Source organism: Pseudorca crassidens, chromosome 19, assembly GCF_039906515.1.
Source record: "Pseudorca crassidens isolate mPseCra1 chromosome 19, mPseCra1.hap1, whole genome shotgun sequence".
Classification (NCBI taxonomy): domain Eukaryota; kingdom Metazoa; phylum Chordata; class Mammalia; order Artiodactyla; family Delphinidae; genus Pseudorca; species Pseudorca crassidens.
In genome coordinates this window covers 15,753,594-15,772,820 of record NC_090314.1, presented here as the reverse complement: position 1 = coordinate 15,772,820, position 19,227 = coordinate 15,753,594, and the positions used below count along the sequence as shown (strand labels likewise).

The 19,227-nt window shown below is 41.0% G+C and overlaps 2 protein-coding genes across 6 annotated transcripts in view; one reads left to right on the top strand and one right to left on the bottom strand.

Annotated features, from left to right (window-relative positions):
- The window catches only part of SMYD4 (SET and MYND domain containing 4), a 36,993-nt gene extending 31,259 nt beyond the window's left edge, over nucleotides 1–5,734 (bottom strand). Inside the window, exons 1-2 of one of the 4 annotated variants that reach the window (XM_067714812.1) lie at nucleotides 5,416–5,734; nucleotides 4,410–4,555 (exon numbers count right to left, since the gene is read on the bottom strand). In XM_067714812.1, coding sequence (XP_067570913.1) covers nucleotides 4,410–4,543 — 134 coding nt within the window. In that variant the 5' untranslated portion in view covers nucleotides 4,544–4,555; nucleotides 5,416–5,734. Of the gene's footprint in view, nucleotides 1–4,405; nucleotides 4,556–5,415 lie in introns of those variants that run through there. The other 3 variants (XM_067714809.1, XM_067714810.1, XM_067714811.1) reach the window with 3 other exon arrangements.
- An 85-nt stretch (nucleotides 5,735–5,819) lies between these two features.
- The window catches only part of RPA1 (replication protein A1), a 53,348-nt gene continuing 39,940 nt past the window's right edge, over nucleotides 5,820–19,227 (top strand). For both annotated transcript variants that reach the window (XM_067714814.1, XM_067714813.1), the window contains exon 1: nucleotides 5,820–5,980. In XM_067714814.1, coding sequence (XP_067570915.1) covers nucleotides 5,948–5,980 — 33 coding nt within the window. In that variant the 5' untranslated portion in view covers nucleotides 5,820–5,947. The remainder of the gene's footprint in view (nucleotides 5,981–19,227) is intronic.

Below are 19,227 nucleotides of genomic sequence, written 5' to 3'. Positions count from 1 at the left end.
GTTATTTAAAAGACCTGGTCTACAAACTCCTGTATGTAAACATCAGTCAATCTATTTCTAATGTTCATTTTTTCTCTTCATTATGGGTCATTTTAATGTCCCTCCGCAGTTTAGTAATTTTGTGTTCCTGACACATTATGTATGGAAGACACAATGAAGCAACACAACACCTTCCACCATGAAAGTGCCCCCTTTCCCCTGCTAGGCAGATAGGATGAGGGGCTGGCCTACCTTTATCAAGAGCTGAATTTGATCAGCATTGGTCTACAGTTTTATTAAAACTCAGTACTCCTCTGGTTTCTTCCTAGTCTTGGGTGTGGACCTCCTGAGCTTTTGGCTGAGAGACTGGAGGTCTCTGTCTTCTCATGCCTGAAAGTTTTGGTCTCAGGATGTTTTGAGCTAGGATTTTTAACTTATCATACCAGAGGTTCAAAACCCAGCAAATGTCTTGATAGGAAGATTGTATGTGTGTTTGTTGCAGGCCCCTTTCCACTAGGGGGATTTTGCTCCTCAGCATTGCAAGATTGCGGGAGATTGTATTCTGCCTTTTTGGTAGGCCTCCTGCACTTCCTGAGAACTCAGTAAACGTCCCATGAGGCAAACAGACTTTAAATTTGGGCCCTGAGTTTGGCCATCTTGTAGTTTCCAATCCATCACATCAGCCCCAAATGACCGCCAAAAGGCCTGCTGGTTTCAGTTTCCCCCAGGACAGTCCCTGTGCTTGGGGCCAGCCTGATCCTCAGCCTTCAATTACCCCCAGGAAAGACCATGGCTAGCGAACGCCTAGGAGGGAGTCTTCCCTCTCTGGAATTTTAGTCCTCTGGTCCTTGTTGCTCTCTGGTGTCTTTAAAAATATGATTATTGTCATATCAGTATTTTTTAGTTTCAAAAGTACTGCCTGTTGTGACCTATTATATCCTATCCAGAAGCAGAAGTCATATTTGCTAAATTTGAAAGAAATTCAGCATTCACAGTCCTAAAATGGACAAAATTGGGCAATGGATTTAATACGGGATATGAGGAAGAAGGAAAAATCAGGCATGACTCCTAGGTTTCTGGGCAGCAACTGGATGGATAGTGGTGTAATTCACTAAGGAATCATGATGATCTGAAGTAAAAAGGGGGAATGATCATGAGTTACTTTAAAATATAAAATGGGGGACTTCCCTGGTGGTGCAGTGGTTAAGAATCCGCCTGCCAATGCAGGGGACACGGGTTTCAGCCCTGCTCTGGGAAGATCCCACATGCCACAGAACAACCAAGCTTGTGCACCACAACTACTGAGCCTGCGTTCTAGAGCCCGCGAGCCACAACTACTGAAGCCCGTGCACCTAGAGCCCATGTTCTGCAACAAGAGGAGCCACCGCAATAAGAAACCCATGCACTGCAATGAGGAGTAGCCCCCACCTGCTGTAACTAGAGAAAGCCTGCACACAATGAAGACCCAACAGAGCCAAAAATAAATAAATAAATAAATATACATATATATATACACACACACACACACACACATATAAATGGTTCACAGGTTTCTAGTTTTAGGAACTGAAATAAGGCAGTGCAGTTCATTAAGATAGACACCACTGGAAGGTAATCTAATTTCGAAGACAAGATTGTGAGTTTGGTTTTGGATATGTTGAATTTTAAGTATCTTTGAGGCTTTAAGTAGTCATCTGATTTAGACATTTGTGTCTCAGAGAAGAAGTGAGGGCTGGAGATATAATTTTAAGGGTAATTGGCATATAGGAGGTAATTGATGTCATGGGTGTGAATGAGGCTGAACCGGTTGAGAATAGAGAGTGACTAAGAAAGAGCCTAGGCTGGAGTCTTGAGGAACTCCAACATTAAACAATCAGACAAATCCTCTTCTTTGATTTATATTCCTTTCAGTGCTCCAAAACTTCAAATTTGGATTCTTACTGATACTCCTTTTTGCTGTTAGTAAGCTGTATCAATTTATCTTGTATACCATCAGAATCCAACCACTTCTCATCATCCCCACTACTACCACCCTGGCCCAAATTACTATCACCTCCTCTCTCACCTGGATTAAAGCAACAGCCTTCCAACAATTCTCTTTATTTCCACTCTTACTCCTGCTATACTTAACACAGTGGTCAGAGCAATCCTTTAAAACAGGGACCGGGGGACTTCCCTGGTGGTGCAGTGGTTGAGAGTCCGCCTGCCGATGCACGGGACACGGATTCGTGCCCCGGTCCGGGAAGATCCCACATGCCACGGAGCGGCTGGGCCCGTGAGCCATGGCCGCTGAGCCTGCATGTCCGGAGCCTGTGCTCCGCAACGGGAGAGGCCACAACAGTGAGAGGCCCGCGTACCGCAAACAAACAAACAAACAAACAAAAAAACCAAGGATCAGCAAACTTTCTCTAGAAAACCAGAGAGTAAATATTTAGCCTGCTTGGGCCAAGAGGTAAAATCGAGGCTATTACATAGGTGCTTATACAACAAAAGAAAAAACACGCTTGTAAAAATCATTTACTGACCAAATTCAAGGTATAATAATTGAGTACAATTTTTTTGTAACACAGGTCTACTAATGAGAAGAATGAAAAAAATTTTAAAAATGGATACCATTTTGCTAAACTGGGGTTCAAAGCCAATGTTCCCAATCATCAAATTGACTCCAAATATTTATCTGTAAAAACCATTCTTAGCTGATGGCCACACAAAAACAGGCAGTGGCATGGATTTACCCTGTGGGTCGTTGTGTGCAGACATCTGTTTAAAATATAATCAGATCGTATCACTCTTATCTCAAAACCCTGTGAATTAGTTTTCTATCGTTGTGTAACAACTACCACACATTCAGCAGGTTAAAACAATACCAATTTATTATCCTCAGTTCTGTAGATCAGAAGTCCAGGTGGGCTTACCTGGGCTCTCTGCTTAGGGTCTCACAAGGCTGAAATCAAGGTGACCTCTTATAGAGAGGATCTGGGCAAGAATCTATATCTAAACTCATCCAGGATGTTGAGTTTAGAACCGACAGAAGCCAGTTCCTTGCAATTATAGGTCTGAGGTCCCCATTTCCTTGCTGGCTGTTAGCCAGGAAGCACTCTCAGTTTCTAGAAGCTTCCTGCATTCCTTGTCATGTGTCATGTAGCTCCACCTTCAAAGTCAGCCAAATCGCATTCACACCTCATGCTTTGAATCTCTCTGATTTCCCTTTCTGCTACCAGCTGGGAAGAACTCTCTGCTTTTAAAGGTCTGGTCTGATTGGGTTACACCCACCCAGTAATTATATCTCAAAGTCAGGGGGCTTGGGACTTTCATTACATCAGCCAAATCCCTTCCCAGCAGTGCCTAGGTTAATGTTAGATTGAGTAACCAGGGGACCAGGATTGAGTAACCAGGGGACCAGAATGCTGGCGTGGGGGCAGGGGGAGCATCTTTAGAATTCCGCCTATTACACCCCGCAATAACTTCCTACTCAGGGTAAAAAGATAAGGCACTAAGAAAGGGTCAACTCGATTTGTGCCACCTGCTCTTCCCCAACTCCCATGCATGTCCCATTACCTCTCTGATGGTATTTCCTACCACTCTCCCTCTGGCTTACTCTGTCCATCCACCACTAGCTGTTCATCCAACTTGCTGTTGCTTAAACATGCCAGACACGCTCCCACCTTAGGATCTCTGCCTGGAATGCTCTTCTCTCAGATAGCTACTTTGTTAACTCCTGTATCTCCAAGACTTTGCTCCACTTTCACTCTTTCAATGAGGCATATCTGATTACACTACTTAATACTACAGTCTGTACTCTCGCTCCTGGCACTGCCTACTTCCCCTACCCTGTTCAATTTTTCCTTTTTTTCTACTGTATTTCTCACCTTTAACATACTATATATTTTAACTTATTTATGTTTATTGTCTGTCCTTCCTTGCTACAATTAAGCTCCTCAAAGGTAAGGAGCTTTGTCTATCTTTTTTTAAATGATGTATTTTTTGTTTACTAAGCACTTAGCACAGTGGCTGGCACAAGAACCCACATGCCAACACAGGGGACACGGGTTCGAGCCCTGGTCTGGGAAGATCCCACATGCCACGGAGCAACTAAGCCTGTGTGCCATAACTACTGAGCCTGCGCTCTAGGGCCCGTGTGCCACAACTAATGAGCCCGTGTGCTGCAACTACTGAAGCCTGCGCACCTAGAGCCCGTGCCCCACAACAGGAGAAGCCACTGCAATGAGAAGCCCGCGCACTGCAAGGAAGAGTAACCCCCACTCGACGCAACTAAAGAAAGCCTGGGTGCAGCAACGAATACCCAACGAAGAAAATAAATAAATAAATAAATTTATATTAAAAAAAAAGAGATGTAATTTGAGAGCAAATCACAAAAGACAACGTTTTCCGCATCAAAATTTCCCTGGTTAAAGCTTCCACTCACTTACTGAAGAAGCGAAGATGAGTGAAGAAAGATATCGCTTAAAGTCTCTGCTGTAGAAATTGTAACCTGAATGGACTTGGGGAGCAAAGACCACTTCTGAAGTACGTATGATTTCCACTCATCCACGGGCAGATCCATGCTACTTTAAATCTAAAAAATGAATAAGAAAATAAGGAATTCGGATTTCTACAAATGCACAATTCTAGAAAGTCAAGATTTCATTCAAGCATGCATGAAGCAACAAAATCAATTCTTGTGGTCTCTTCCTATAGTTGTTTACATGCTGAGGAAGCATCTATTGTTTCTCACCCCAATTCACTCAACATCCCTTCATTCAGAAATATTTATTGAAAGCTTACTTTGTTCCAGGCATCATACTAGGTACTGGTTATACAATGATGAATCAGAACTCTTACCCAGTTCAGTATTTTCTTTTCAATCCCCAGGTCACTCCTTTAGTTCAAGCCCGCACCATTTCCTGTCTGGCATTCTTTCTGGGGTGTCATAACTAGTCTCCACGCCCTCAGACCCCCCCACTTCCCCATTCCAAATTCAGTCCATCTTCCACACTGAGACAGATGTCAGTACTCCGCCTTAAATTCATCAATGCTCCTCCTAGCATTTAGGGAAGCCCAGTACAAATCCTTCATTATTTGACTCTTGGCTTACTTTCTAATGCTCAAGTCTCACTTCTTCCTCTGTACCCTACTATCTAGCTACTCAAAGCTATCCCCAGCTTGCCAGGTTACTCATCTCCCTAGGTTTTACAAAGACTATTCATTGGCCCTACCCTCACTTGGAGTCCACCTGGCAAATTTCCCAACATTCTTCAAGACCCAGTTCAAATGGTACCTCCTCTGGGAAGCCTTCCCTGATTTTTCCACCTGTGATAGCAGCACACTGTCTCTCCTGGGGCCCAAACCATGTCTATCTTGAGTTAGTGCTCCTCACAGCAGAAATTCCCTCGACAGACTGCTCTCCTCTGAGGGTAGGGACCAGGTCTTATTTACCTTGAGAGATTCCCCACTCTGCCAAGCTCAGGGTCTGGAACCTGCGGGAGCTCAGCTCTGGGCTGCTGAAGGAAGCAAGTCAATACTTTGACTACATCTAGTAGCAGAGTTACTAGGACAACAGCTCTACCACTCCTCTGGGCTACCAATCAGTGTCTGCCCACCAAAGGCCGAGTTGGGACTCTCGGAAAGCTGCCGGAACTCCTCCACTCTGCGACCTTCGCTGCGTCCGCGTCACGCTTCGCGCATCACGCTTCGCGCGCTCCGTGGTTCCGCGCCCCGCCCCCAGGCCCCGCAATCCAGCGACTAGGCCCCGGACCTGGGCTCCGGTGAGTCACGTGGGCCGCCCGCCGTGCCTCGACCAATGAGGTGGCTGCTCGGCTCCTAAACCCGCCCCCGTGCCCTGCGCACGTCGGGAGGTCTTCGCTGTGCACGCAGGTCCTCTGGCCAATCGCTTTGGAGCGCGCGGGTTCCCTGGAGTAGAGCCAGGGCTGCAGGGGTGTCGGAGCGCAGTAGTTGTTGCGGCGGAACCATGGTGGGCCACCTGAGCGAGGGGGCCATTGCGGTGAGGAGACGCCTCGGAGCCGGGCGCGGGCCGGGGTGGCTGTGGGCCTTGGGGCTGTGCGGGGTGGAGAAGGGGGAGAGAACACGGGAGGAGGAGACAGCGGGGGCCGGGGAGGAACCGCCGGGTGACTCCCTAGAGTCATCACTCCTCAAAGCATTTTTCCCATCGTCTTTTAAACACGCTCATGTTTTTCCTGCTTAAGGAAATGAAACAAAATAAACTGTTGATTTTCACCCATCTCTCTCCCGCAGCCACTCTCTTTCTCCTCCCCTTCGCCCATCCGCAGCCTAACTTTCCTAGAGTTGTCAGTTTTCAGTTCTTTCTTTTTCTCGCCTCCCATTAACCCTTCAACAGACTCCAATCAGTCACTCCCCTGATCACTATAGAAGTAACCCTGGCTAAAGTCAGCAGTGCCTCCAGGTCGTTAAATCCAACAGACACTTTTGAGAGTTACATTTACCCGAGTTTTCAGCAGCGTTTGACTATTGATCATCGCTTTCTTTTGGTAACACCCTCTTCTTTCGGTTTCTGTGGCTCAGCTTGGCTTGTCTTTCCCCGTCTGGAGATCTCTCTGTAAATTTTTGTTGACTCTTCTCCCGAGACAAATTACCATCTGTATGTCAATTGCTCACAAATATCTGTGTCCGGAGCCACCTTTACTCTGAAAGACAAACCTCTATCAGATGCGTACTTGATATCTCAAAAACATTTTAAATTCAACATGTCCCAAAGCAAATCCATTATCTTTCTAAATTTGGGCCTCTACCGTTCCCTGTCTGGATGAATGGCACCATTATTCATTAAGTTACAACAGCCAGAAATTGTGGAATCATTCTTGCTACACATTCCGTCACCCTGGATGTCCAGTCCCTCCCCAAGTCTGGTGTGTTTTACCTCCACATATATCTCTTAAATGCATCTACTTTTCTCCATCCACACTGGCACCATTGTTTCTGCCTGGCCTTCTCACTTCTACCCAGCATAACTCTCCTCTTGCCATTCCCATCATAGCATATTCCTACCAGTTCTTTGCTCCTTTCAAGCCTTTCCTTTTTTTTTTTTTTTAATTTAAATCCGGGTATATTTCATACTCCTGCCTTCCACAGGGGCTTTGAACATTCTTTAACCTGTTCCTACTGCCTGGGTGGTTCCTCATTCTCCCCTTGCTGACTAACGTAACCTTCAAGTCTCTGCTCAGTTACTTCCTCAGAGAAGCCTTCCTTGACTCCCCTTGCTAGGCTAAATCCCTTTATTTTCAGCCCCTAATTCCTGTTTGTTCACGATATTAAACTCTGCCTTTCCTCTTCTGTCAAATGAGGTTAATCATACCTAGTACCTATTGCCTAAGGTTAGTGGGACGATTAAATGAGCTATTAATTTAAAGTGCTCAGTCCATGCCTGATGCATAATAAATGGTCATTGTATGTTACCTATTATTAATAATCACAGATGTGATCTTACATTTATATGTTGTTTATTTGATTCATATCAGTTACTTTCTGTCTCCCTCCACTGGATTGTAAATTCTTTGAGGCCTGAAATTATGTCTGGTTTTTTGCTCAACATAGTCTCCCCAGTACCGGAAGGACTACTGGCAAGTTTTAGGTGCCCAATAAATGTTTGCTAATTGCGCGTGAGGCAGGGAAAAGAAAGGGACAGAGATGGATGGGGAAGAACAGTTGGCAGAGTTGAGTGAATATTTTAATAAATTAGAAATAACCCTGAGAAGTGATTGCAAATTGTAGTCCTTGTTTACTTTATAGCTGCTACCTTGCATCTTTAAGACAAATTAGGAATTGTTCTTCACTTTCAAGGAAAGTGACTGGTATTTTTCAAATAATTTGATGGGGCTTCCCTGGTGGCGCAGTGGTTGAGAGTCCGCCTGCCGGTGCAGGGGACGCGGGTTCGTGCCCCGGTCTGGGAAGATCCCACGTGCCGCGGAGCGGCTGGTCCCGTGAGCCATGGCTGCTGAGCCTGCGCGTCCGGAGCCTGTGCTCCGCGACGGTAGAGGCCACAACAGTGAGAGGCCCGCGTACCACAAAAAAAAAAAAAAAATGATGAGTTAGTTTTTGCCATATTCAAAATTTAGGAAACATATTTCCAGTGTTAGGTGAAGTATTACTTAGGTTTTGTTCATAAATGATAAGGAAAATTTGTGTGTGTGTGTGTTTGTGGTGATGGAGTGTAGAGTACCTTTGTCAAGTTTGTTTATCAGCTAAAGCAGGTAATATCATTTTAGTTCAAAAGGCATAGACCCCAAAGGGTAAGCACTAACACACAAATAGTGCATTTTCGGCAAGAGCGAACATAAAATAAGAGATTTTGCGTGGAACTATTGTGGTAAATAGAACTAATAGCATTTGTATCTTGAGTAATTAGGTAATACAAAGAAAGGGGAAGGGAATGAATACTTTTGATCTTTTCCAATGTGCCAGATACTTTATTATAGTCAGTAGTTACAGTAACCCTGTAAAGTAGATTTTTATCATTAACCCCATCTTACAGATGAAGTAATTGAAGTCCAGAGAAGTTAAATAATTTGTGCATGAGGTGAGGATTTGAACGTGTGCTCTGAACCATTCCATTCTGTTGTTTTGTATTTTATTCCTTCCAGTTTTATTGAGATATAATTGACATACAACACTGTATAAGTTTAAGGTGTACAGCATAATGATTTGACTTACATACATCATGAAACAATTACCACAGTAAATTTAGTGAATGTCCATCACCTCATATAGATACAAAATAAAAAGAAAAAAGTATTTTTTTCCTTGTGATGAGAACTCTTAGGATTTACTCTCTTAATAACTTTCATATATAACATTGTTAATTATATTTCATATATAGCATTGTTAATTATATTAATCATGTTGTATGTTACATCCCTGGTACTTATTTATCTTATAACTGGAAATTTGTACCTTTTGACCACGTTTGTCCGGTTCCTCCTCCCTCTACTTCCTGCCTCTGGTAACCACAAATCTGATCTCTTTTTTCTATAAGTTTGTTCATTTGTTTGTCTGTTTTTGAAGTATAATTGGCTTACAATACTGTGTAAGTTCTTGGTGCACAACATAGTAATTTGATATTTCTGTACATTACAAAATGATCACCACTGTTGCTTTGTATTTTTATTAGCAATGTTAATTTGGAAAATTTAAGTCAGTTCTGTCTTAAGTGTATATATCATGCTATATGTCCCAGAAGAGTAAGTCTTATATTCACTATTTATGATGACACAAATAAATTAAAAAGAATGGTAAGGTACTACATGTATTTGGTTTTAGAATCAAATAAAACAGAAAGGTGCTTGATGAAATTACTGACCTGTCCCTTCCCCCAGTTCTGTTCCTTTAAAAAAAAAAAACAACACCTTTACTGAAGTTCAGTTTGATTTGTGTATGACAAAAACTATAATACGTATTGTTTACAAACTATATCAGTCTGTAATACATCAAACTATATGCAATAATGCATCAAACTATATGCAGTTCGATGAGTTTTGACAAATGTATACACCACCCCAATCTGCTCCTTTCCCATCCCCTGCCCCTACCCTAGGCAACCACTGTTTTGGGTTCTGGTTTCTATCACTACAGGTTAGTTTTGACTGTTCTAAAACTTCATATAAATGGAATCAAATAATATGTACCCTTTGTGTCTGGCTTCTTTCTTTCAGCAAAATGATTTTTGAGATTTATCCACGTTGTTTCAGTAGTTCGCACCTTTTTATTGCCCAGTAGTGTTCCATGGTATGAATAAACACAATTGTTTATTTACCTGTTGAACATTTGGGTTATTTTCCTTTTTGGCTATTATGAATGAAGATGTTATGAACTTTTATGTACAAGTCTTCTTATGGAAATATATTTTAATTCCTCTGAGATAAATATTGGGGAGTGCAGTTGCTGGGTCATGTGATAACTGAACATTTAACTTTATAAGAAATTGCTAAACTATTTCCATAGTGTTTATGAGAATTCTGTTTGCTCCATTTCCTCACGAACACTAAGTGTTGTCAGTCTTTTTAGGTTTACCTATTCTAGTGAATGTGGAGTGGTGTCTCACTGTGATTTTAATTTGTGTTTTGCTGATGACTAATGATCTTGAGCATCTTTTCATGTGCTTATTGGCTGTTTGTATTCCTTCTTTTGTGAAGTGTATGTTCATATCTTTTGCCTGTTTAAAAAATTGGGACGTGTTCTCATTGGTTAGTTGTAAGAATTCTTTATTTAATCAGGACACGTCTTTTGTTAGATAAAAGCATTATTTTCTCCCAATCTGAGGATTTTCATTCTTTTAATGCTGTTTTTTTTAAAAATAAATTTTATTTATTTATTTTCAGCTGCGTTGGGTCTTCGTTGCTGCACACTGGCTTTCTCTAGCTGCGGCGAGCGGGGGCTACTCTTCGTTGTGGTGCGCAGGCTTCTCATCACAGTGGCTTCTCTTGTTGCAGAGCACAGGCTCTAGGCGCGCAGGCTTCAGCAGTTGTGGCACATGGGCTCAGTAGTTGTGGCTCACGGGCTCTAGAGCACAGGCTCAGTAATTGTGGTGCACGGGCTTAGTTGCTCCGCGGCATGTGGGATCTTCCCGGACCAGGGCTCTAACCCGTGTCCCCTGCATTGGCAGGCAGATTCTTAACCACCAGGCCACCAGGGAAACTCAATGGTGTATTTTTTTTTTTGCGGTATGCGGGCCTCTCACTGTTGTGGCCTCTCCCGTTGTGGAGCAACAGGCTCCGGACGCACAGGCTCAGCGTCCATGGCTCACGGGCCTAGCCGCTCCGCGGCATGTGGGATCTTCCCAGACCGGGGCATGAACCTGTATCCCCTGCATCGGCAGGCGGACTCTCAACCACTGCACCACCAGGGAAGCCCCTCAATGGTGTTTTTTTAAAAGAGCAGTTTTAAATTTTCATGTTCAGTTGGGTTTTTTTGGTTTTGTTTTTCCTTTTCTGAATTGTATTTTTCTGTCCACAAAAATCTTTGTCTCCCTCAAGGTTACAAATCTTTTGTCCTGTGTTTTCTTCTAGAAGTTTTATAGTTTTAGTTTATATTCAGGTCTGTAATCCATTTCAAGTTTACCTTTTTATGTATGGTGTATAGATCATTCTTTCCATTGCAGATATTCAGTGTTTCAGCCCCATTTGTTATAAAGACTATAATGTTCCATTGAATTGTGTTGTCACCTTTGATAAAATTTATATATATGTGGGTCTATATCTAGAATGCCTATTCTGCAATTGCTCTATATGTCAGTACTTACACCAGTACCACATTGTCTTCATAACTGTAGTTATATAGTAAGTCTTGAAATTGGGTAGTATAAATTCTCCAGCTTCATTCTTTTTCAAAATTGTTTTACTGAATCTAGGTTCTCTATATTTTCATATATATTTTAGAATCAGCTTGTCAATTTCTAATAAAGCCTGATGGGATTTTGATTGATAGTACATTACATTTATAGATCAATTTGGGATCAGTTGGCTTCTTACAGACATTGAATCTTTCAAACCATGGACATGCTATATCTCTCATTTACTTAGGTTTTCTTTAATTTCTCTCAGGGTTTTGTAGTTTTCAGTATGCAAATCTTGCATATGTATTGTTAGACTTAGGTTTTTTTAATGATATTAAAATGGTATTTTTAAAAATTTCATTTTCCAGTTGTTAATTGGCAGTATATAAAAATACAGTTGATTTTTGCATATTAACCTTGTATCCTGAAAACTCGGTAAATTGACTTAGTAGCTTTTTGTAGATGCCTTAGGATTTTCTACGTACATGACTATCTGCACATAAAGACAGTTTTATTATTTACTTTTCAATCTTTATGCCTTTATTTCTTTTTAAAAATATACATATATATATATATATATTTTTTTTTTTTTTGCCGTACGCGGGCTTCTCACTGTTGTGGCCTCTCCTGTTGCGGAGCACAGTCTCTGGACGTGCAGGCTCAGCGGCCATGGCTCATGGGCCTACCTGCTCCGCGGCATGTGGGATCTTTCTGGACCGGGGAGCAAACCCGTGTCCCCTGCATCGGCAGGCGGACTCTCAACCACTGCGCCACCAGGGAAGCCCTAAAATATATTTTAAAAAAATATTTATTTATCTATTTATTTATTTAGGCTGTGCCAGGTCTTAGTTGTGGCACATGGAATCTTCGTTGTGGTATGTGGACTCTTAGTTGCGGCATGTGGGCTCTTAGTTGTGGCATGCAGGTGGGATCTAGTTCCCCGACCAGGGATCAAACCCGGGCCCCCTTCAATGGGAGCTCAGAATCTTACCCATTGGACCACCAGGGAAGTCCCTATGCCCTTATTTCTTTTTCTCGTCTTGTTGCATTAGTTAGGAGCTCTACTGCCATATTTAATAAAAGTGATGAGAGTTATATCCTTGCCTTGTTCCTGATCTTAGGGGAAGTCATTCAGTCTTTTGCCATTAAGTGTGATTGGTAATTAGATTTTTTGGTAGATGCCTGCTATCAGTTTAACCCTATCTTCTATTCCTAATTTGCTGAGACTTTTTATAATGAATAAATGGTGAATTTTGTCAAATGCTTTTTCTGCATCTATTGAGATGGTTGTGGTTTTTCTTGTTTATTCTGTTAATGTGACAGACTACAATAATAGATTTTTTTTTTTTTTTTTCCGGTGCGTGGGCCCCTCCCGCTGCGGAGCACAGGCTCCGGACGCGCAGGCTCAGCGGCCATGGCTCATGGGCCCAGCCGCTCCGCGGCATGCGGGATCCTCCCGGACCGGGGCACGAACCTGCGTCCCCCGCATCGGCAGGCGGACTCTCAACCACTGTGCCACCAGGGAAGCCCAATAATAGATTTTTGAATGTTGAGTAAACCTTGCCTTCTTGGAATAAACCTCACATAGTCATGACATATTATATACATTTTATATAGTGCTATAGTTAATTTACTGATATTTTGTTGAGGATTTTTACATCTTTATTGATGAGTGATATATAGATCTGTAATTTTTCTTTCTTACAATGACTGTGTTTTTTCTATCAGAGTAAAGCTAGCATCATACAATGAATTGTAAAGTGTTCTCTTCTATCTCCTGAAATAATTTATGCAGGATTGGTGTTTTTTGTCATTCAGTGTTAGATAGAATTTACCAGTAAAGCCATCTGGACCTAGAGTTTTCTCTTTTGGAATATTTTAAATTATAAATTTAATTTCTTTAATAGATGTAGAATTATCTAGATTTTCTGTATTTTTATGTAGTTTTGATAATTTGTGGGTTTTTTAAGGGACTTATCCATTTAATTTAAGTTGTTTCATAAATTTCCTGATATTCCCTTATTATATAAATATATATAAAATTTTATATATGTATGATTTATAGTGATGCCTTTTTCATTCCTGGTATTGAGAATGTGTGTTTTCTTTTTCTTGACCAGACTAGCTAGAAGTTTATCAATTTTATTGATCTTTTCAAAGAACCAGCTTTTGGTTCAATTGTGTTTTTCCTATTATTTATCAATTTTCTATTTCATTGATTTTTGCTCTTTTATTATTTCTTTCCTCCTGTGTACTTGGATTTAATTTATTCTTTTTCTGGCTCCTTTTGGTGGAATCTTAGATCATTGACTTGGGAGCTTTTTTCTTCTCTGATGGGAGCATTTAAAGCTGTATTTTCCCTTCTAAGCATTGCTCTAGGTACATCCCACAAATTTAGACAGATTGTATTTTAATTTTCATTCTGTTAATAACTTTCTAATTTCTCTTGTGATTTCTTCTTCAACAGATGGTTTATTTAGAAGGTTGTTGTTTAACTTCCAAGTATTTGGAGATTTTCTAGATATCATATTGTTATTAATTTCTAGTTTAATTGTAGTGTGGTCAAATAACGTACTCTGTATGAATTCAACTTTTCAACATTTATTGAGATTTGTTTTACTGCCCAGTATATGCACTATCTTGATGAAAATGTTCCAGGTACACTTAAAAGAATGTGTATTTTGCAGTTGTTAGATGATCTAATTAGGTCAAGTTTACTGATAGTTTAAGTTTTCTATATTCTTAATTCTATATTTTTTGGTCTATTTGCCCTGTCAATTACTGAGAGAAGAATGTTGAAACCACCAATTATAATAGTGGATTTGTCTATTTCTCCTTTTCATTTTGTCAGTTTTTCCTTGATGTATTTTGAAACCCTGTGGTTAGGTGACCACATTTATCATTGTGTCTTTTTTTTTTTTTTTTGGCCGTGCTGTGCAGCATGTGGATCTTAGTTCCCTGACTGGGGATTGAACCCATGCCCCCTGCAGTGGAAGTGCGGAGTCTTAACCACTGGACCGCCAGGGAAGTCCCCATTGTGTCTCCTTTAGGAATCAACCCTATTATTATATGAAATGTCCTTTTTTATCCCGGGTAATATTCCTTGTCCTGAAGTCTACTTTGCCTGCTTTTAATGATACATCTTTTTCCAGTATTTTATTTTTAATTTGCCTTTTTATATTTGAAGTGCGTTTCTTGTACAAAGCAAATAGCTGGGTCTTTCTTATTCATTACAATAATTTCTTCCATTTAATTGGAGTACTTGAACCATTTACACTTAATATAATTACAAGTTTGGGTTTAAGTTTTCCTTTTGCTGCTTGTTTTTTTATTTGTCCCATCTATTCTTTTTCTATTTTTTAACTTTTCCCGACTTTTGGATTATTTGAGTATTTTTTATGATTAAAATTTATTTCCACTGTTGGCTTATTAGCGATGCTTTATGTTTTAATGATTGTTTTAAGGCAACACATCCTAGCTTGGACTACTATAACAAAATACCATAGACTAGGTGATGTAAACAGCAGATTTATTTCTCACAATTCTAGAGGCTGAGAAATCCATCAAGGCACCAGCAGATTTAGTTCTGGGTGAGGACTGTCTTCCTGGCTTGCAGCTGCCATCTCACTGTGCTCACATGACCTCTTCTTTGTGTCGGGAGAGAGTGAGTTCTGGTGTCTCTTCCTCTCTTTTTTTTTTTCTGGCTGCACTTCGTGGCATTCAAGATCTTAGTTGCGTGACCAGGGATCGAGCCGTGCCCCCTGAAGTGGAAGCGCAGAGTCTCAACCACTGGACTGCCAGGGAAGTCCCTCTTTTCATAAGGACAGTAATCTCATTATGGTGGCTCCACCCTCATGACCTCATCTGAAAGTAGTTGCCTCGAAAGACCCCATCTCTTGATACTCTCACACTGAGGGTCAGAACGTCAACATATGAATTGGGAGGTGGCGTCAGGACACAAATGTTTGGTCCAAAACAGTGGCTCTCAAATGTTTTGATTTTAGAATACCTCTCATTTGTAAACAGTCACTGAATGCCCCCCCCAAAGCTTTTGTTTTTGTGGGTTATATCTCCCTTACCATATTTGAAAGTATAACAGATATTTGAAAAATATTTATTCATTTAAAATAGCGATAAACTCATCTGTTAACATAAATAACATGTTTTAGGAAAAACCGTTATATAGTTCAAAACAAATAGAAAAGTGACATTGTTTTACATTTTTGCACATTGCTTTAATATCTGGCTTACTAGAAGACGTGAGAGCTAGATTTTCATACCAGCTCCTGCGTTCAGTATATGGATATATGGTTTTTTTGGTCGAACTATATGGAGGAAATCTGGCTTCAAATATGTAGTTGGAAAAAGGAGGAGTATTTTAATAGCCTTTTTCAGGCTTCTTCGCTGATCCTTGTAATATAATAAGAAATATATGTTTGGTCTTTGTCCAGTTTTTGGTACACAGAACTCCTGAAACCCGTGGGATTTCCTGAGTGATAGGGTGGGAGGAGCTTTTTTTGTTATTTACGATAAGCCCCTTTCAGCCATACCTGAGGTTTAATGAGGTAACTCTTGGTGGGCTCCAGGGTAGCTTCAGGATAGGGGTTGATTGCCAGGAACCAATCATGTGATTAAAGGGTTGGAACTTTCTGCTCTACACCTCACCCCACAGGATAGAGGCTGGAGATTGAGCTAATCACCAATAGCCAACAATTTAATCAATCATGCCTATGTAATGGGGCCTTCAGAAAAATCCCTAAACAACAAAATGCAGAGGGCTTCTAGTTTGGTGAACACATCTCCATGCTGGGAGGGGGCACACCCCCAGACTCCACAGGAACAGAATCTCCTGTGCTTGGGCATCCAGACCTTGTCTTATGTGCCTCTCCATCTGATTTTCATTTGTATCCTTTTAACTATCTCTTATAATATACCAGTAATACTAAGTAAAGTGTTTCCCTGAGTTCTGTGAGGGACTCCCAGGAAGTCCCCACAATTTGTAGCCAAGTCAAACAAGTGTAAACTGGGTCACCTGGGGACCCACTACTTGAGATTAGTGTATGAAGTGGGCACTTGGACAGTCTTGTGGGACTGAGCCCTTAACCTGTGGGGTCTACTCTAATTCTGGGTAGTTAGTGTCAAAATTAAGTTGACTTGTGAGACGCCCAGTTGGTGTCTGCAGAGAATTGTTTCATGTGGAAAACCCACACATTTGGTGTCAGAAGTGTTTTGAATAGAAAATCAGGTTTCCTTTAACACTGTATCAAAACTCAACAAATGGTAGTTTCTTAAACGTTAGTTGGAATGTAGATTTGGCCGGTCTTCCATTTTGAATAGATCTTCTACCTATGCATTATCTGTAACGCCATGTTTCGGTCATTTGGAAAATATCGGTTCATTGCATTTTACAGATCTTCCAAATGTTGATATATTTTGTTATATGACAAAAATTCATGCTTATTAACATCATTACTGATTTAATTAAGAAAAGTCAGTAAGTATTAGGAAGCTGGTGAATACAGGTTTTCAAAAGTCCTGATTTTCATTAGAAAACTCTTTTATCATTGGCAACAAATACAGTTAATTGTCTCACTTTATTTTTGAGAAGATATCCACTAAATTCCCAAGTCTGAATAACCACAGTTTGTCGTTTGCCCTTTCAAGTTAAAATGACGTTCCGTGAGGAAAAAACGGCCGGTTCAACTTGCAGCTCGAACAGTTGTAGCAGTGCTTTTCCTCAAGGCCGCAGCCATACTTCAGCAGAAGCACTTTGGCATACTTTCTGTATGGTTGCATAGAATATTAAAATTTTTTTGTCCTCAAGGTTACGATTTAATGTAATAATTTTATTTCTTCAAGTTTCTTTTCTTTTCTTTTCTTCTTTTTTTTAGTGAAACTCCCCTCCCCAGTGTGTTCAGGGCAGTGAAGAATACAGTGACTACTACTATAGTAACTCGGCTAAGGCACCAGTAGTTTTACCTACCACTGCTTTGCACCATCAGTGCAAATGTCAACACAGCTGTTTCAGGATAAACCATGAGTTTTGTAAGTGATTCAACACTTGGAATATTTCAGCATAGTCTGTGTTTGTCGTCAAGCATTCACATGAAAGAAGATCTTACTAGATGATTAGTTGGTACTGATAGGAGATGAACACAAGCAAAGCAGCCAGTCCAGCCACGTCTATCTATTCATCCATTCATAAGGCAAAAGTAGAATTCTGCGGAAGAGATATTAACTCAGTCTTCATGATGTATCTTGTTCTTTAATTCAACAAGTTGCTTTATTATTAGAAAGTGGAACTGCTGTGATTTCTATTACTGATTTTTCATCCAGTAGACATTCATAAGTGGTAATAGTATAGTTTTATTAGTCCTTCAGCCAGTTTTTCATTGTATTGAATGAATGAGAGTGAGAAGGACAAAAGCTTGTTTATTATGATGAAAATAGTTTTCAATTTATGTACCCTCTGAAAAGGTCTTGGGACCCCAGATGGCAACGGACATTATGAACAATACGTTGTTCAGTGTCTAGATTATGTGTATAGAGAATATTGAGTTGTTCTGGCAGACTGTTAACTTACTTGCAGATCAGCTGAGCCCTTTGAGACTGTAGTGGGTCTAGAGTAGCTTTTACTTTGGGGATAGTTTAGTCTATTTCTAAAGCATGGCCTTTCTGGGGTTTCTACTGAATGCACCAGGTGTTTATTGAGTTCTCTCCACTCAAATGGCTAATTGGAACTCAAATGTATTCTAGCCTGGGTGAGCGCCAGTAATTTTTCAGCTTGTATCTCTCTAATCTTACCTGGTCTATGGCACCTCATCCTGTGTATGCACAACTTAGAATTCAGCCAAAAACTCAAGGGAACCCCTGTATAGGTTATTGAAGCTCTTTCTCTATGTAGCTCCCTCCTGTCGGGTACTCTGCATCCAGGAAGTCCAGATAACGCACCTCCCCAAACTGATCTGTGCTCAGCAGGACTGCTGTATTCTTTTTGCGTTCCCTTCCCTGTGCTATGGTCCAAAAGTGCCTCTCTGCAGAAACTCATTTGTTTTCCTTTCAGGGATCACAGTCTTGTTCTACCTGTTGCCTGGTATTTGAAAACAGTTTTTATATTTTTGTCCAGTTTTTAGTTTATGGTTGGAAGAGCTAGTCTGGTATCACTTATTTCAGCATGGGCAAAAGCAGACGTCAGACAACGAGTTTTAGCTAGCTAGTTTTTCTGATGGTTACCTTTAAATGATGCCTTTTTAAAAACGAACTAAAAGCCTGATTAATAGTTATTTTGCTTTCGTTAGAAATTATTTTTATAATTGCTAATAGAGTCGTGAGATTTAACATTCAAAAAGTATAAAAGAGGATGTAGTGCAAGGTCTGCCTCCCACACATGTCCCGCAGCACCCAATTCCTCTCACAAGAGGCAACCAGTGGTATAGAAACGTCTTTTTTTTCTTTTCTGGGCTGCGTTGGGTCTTTGTTGCTGCGTGCAGGCTTTCTCTAGTTGGGGCGAGCTGGGGCTACTCTTCATTGCGGTGCACGGGCTTCTCATTGCAGTGGCTTCTCTTCTTCTCTTGTTGCGGAGCATGGGCTCTAGGCGCACGGGCTTCAGTAGTTGTAGCACGTGGGCTTCAGTTGTTGTGGCGTGCAGGCTCAGTAGTTGTGGCTTGCAGCCTTAGATGCTCCGCAGCGTGTGGAATCTTCCTGGACCAGGGCTCAAACCCGTGTCCGCTGCATTGGCAGGTGGATTCTTAACCACTGCACCACCAGGGAAGTCCCTAGAAATATCTTCTTAAGGCTGCATAATATTCTGTTTTAAGGATTTGCTGTACTTACTTGTTTGATTCCCTATTAATGGGCAGTGTAGGAAAATAAATGTGCTATTATGAATAATGAGTACATACGCGATGCCAGCTTTTTAGATGTAGTATCCTTGTTGGTAAGTATGA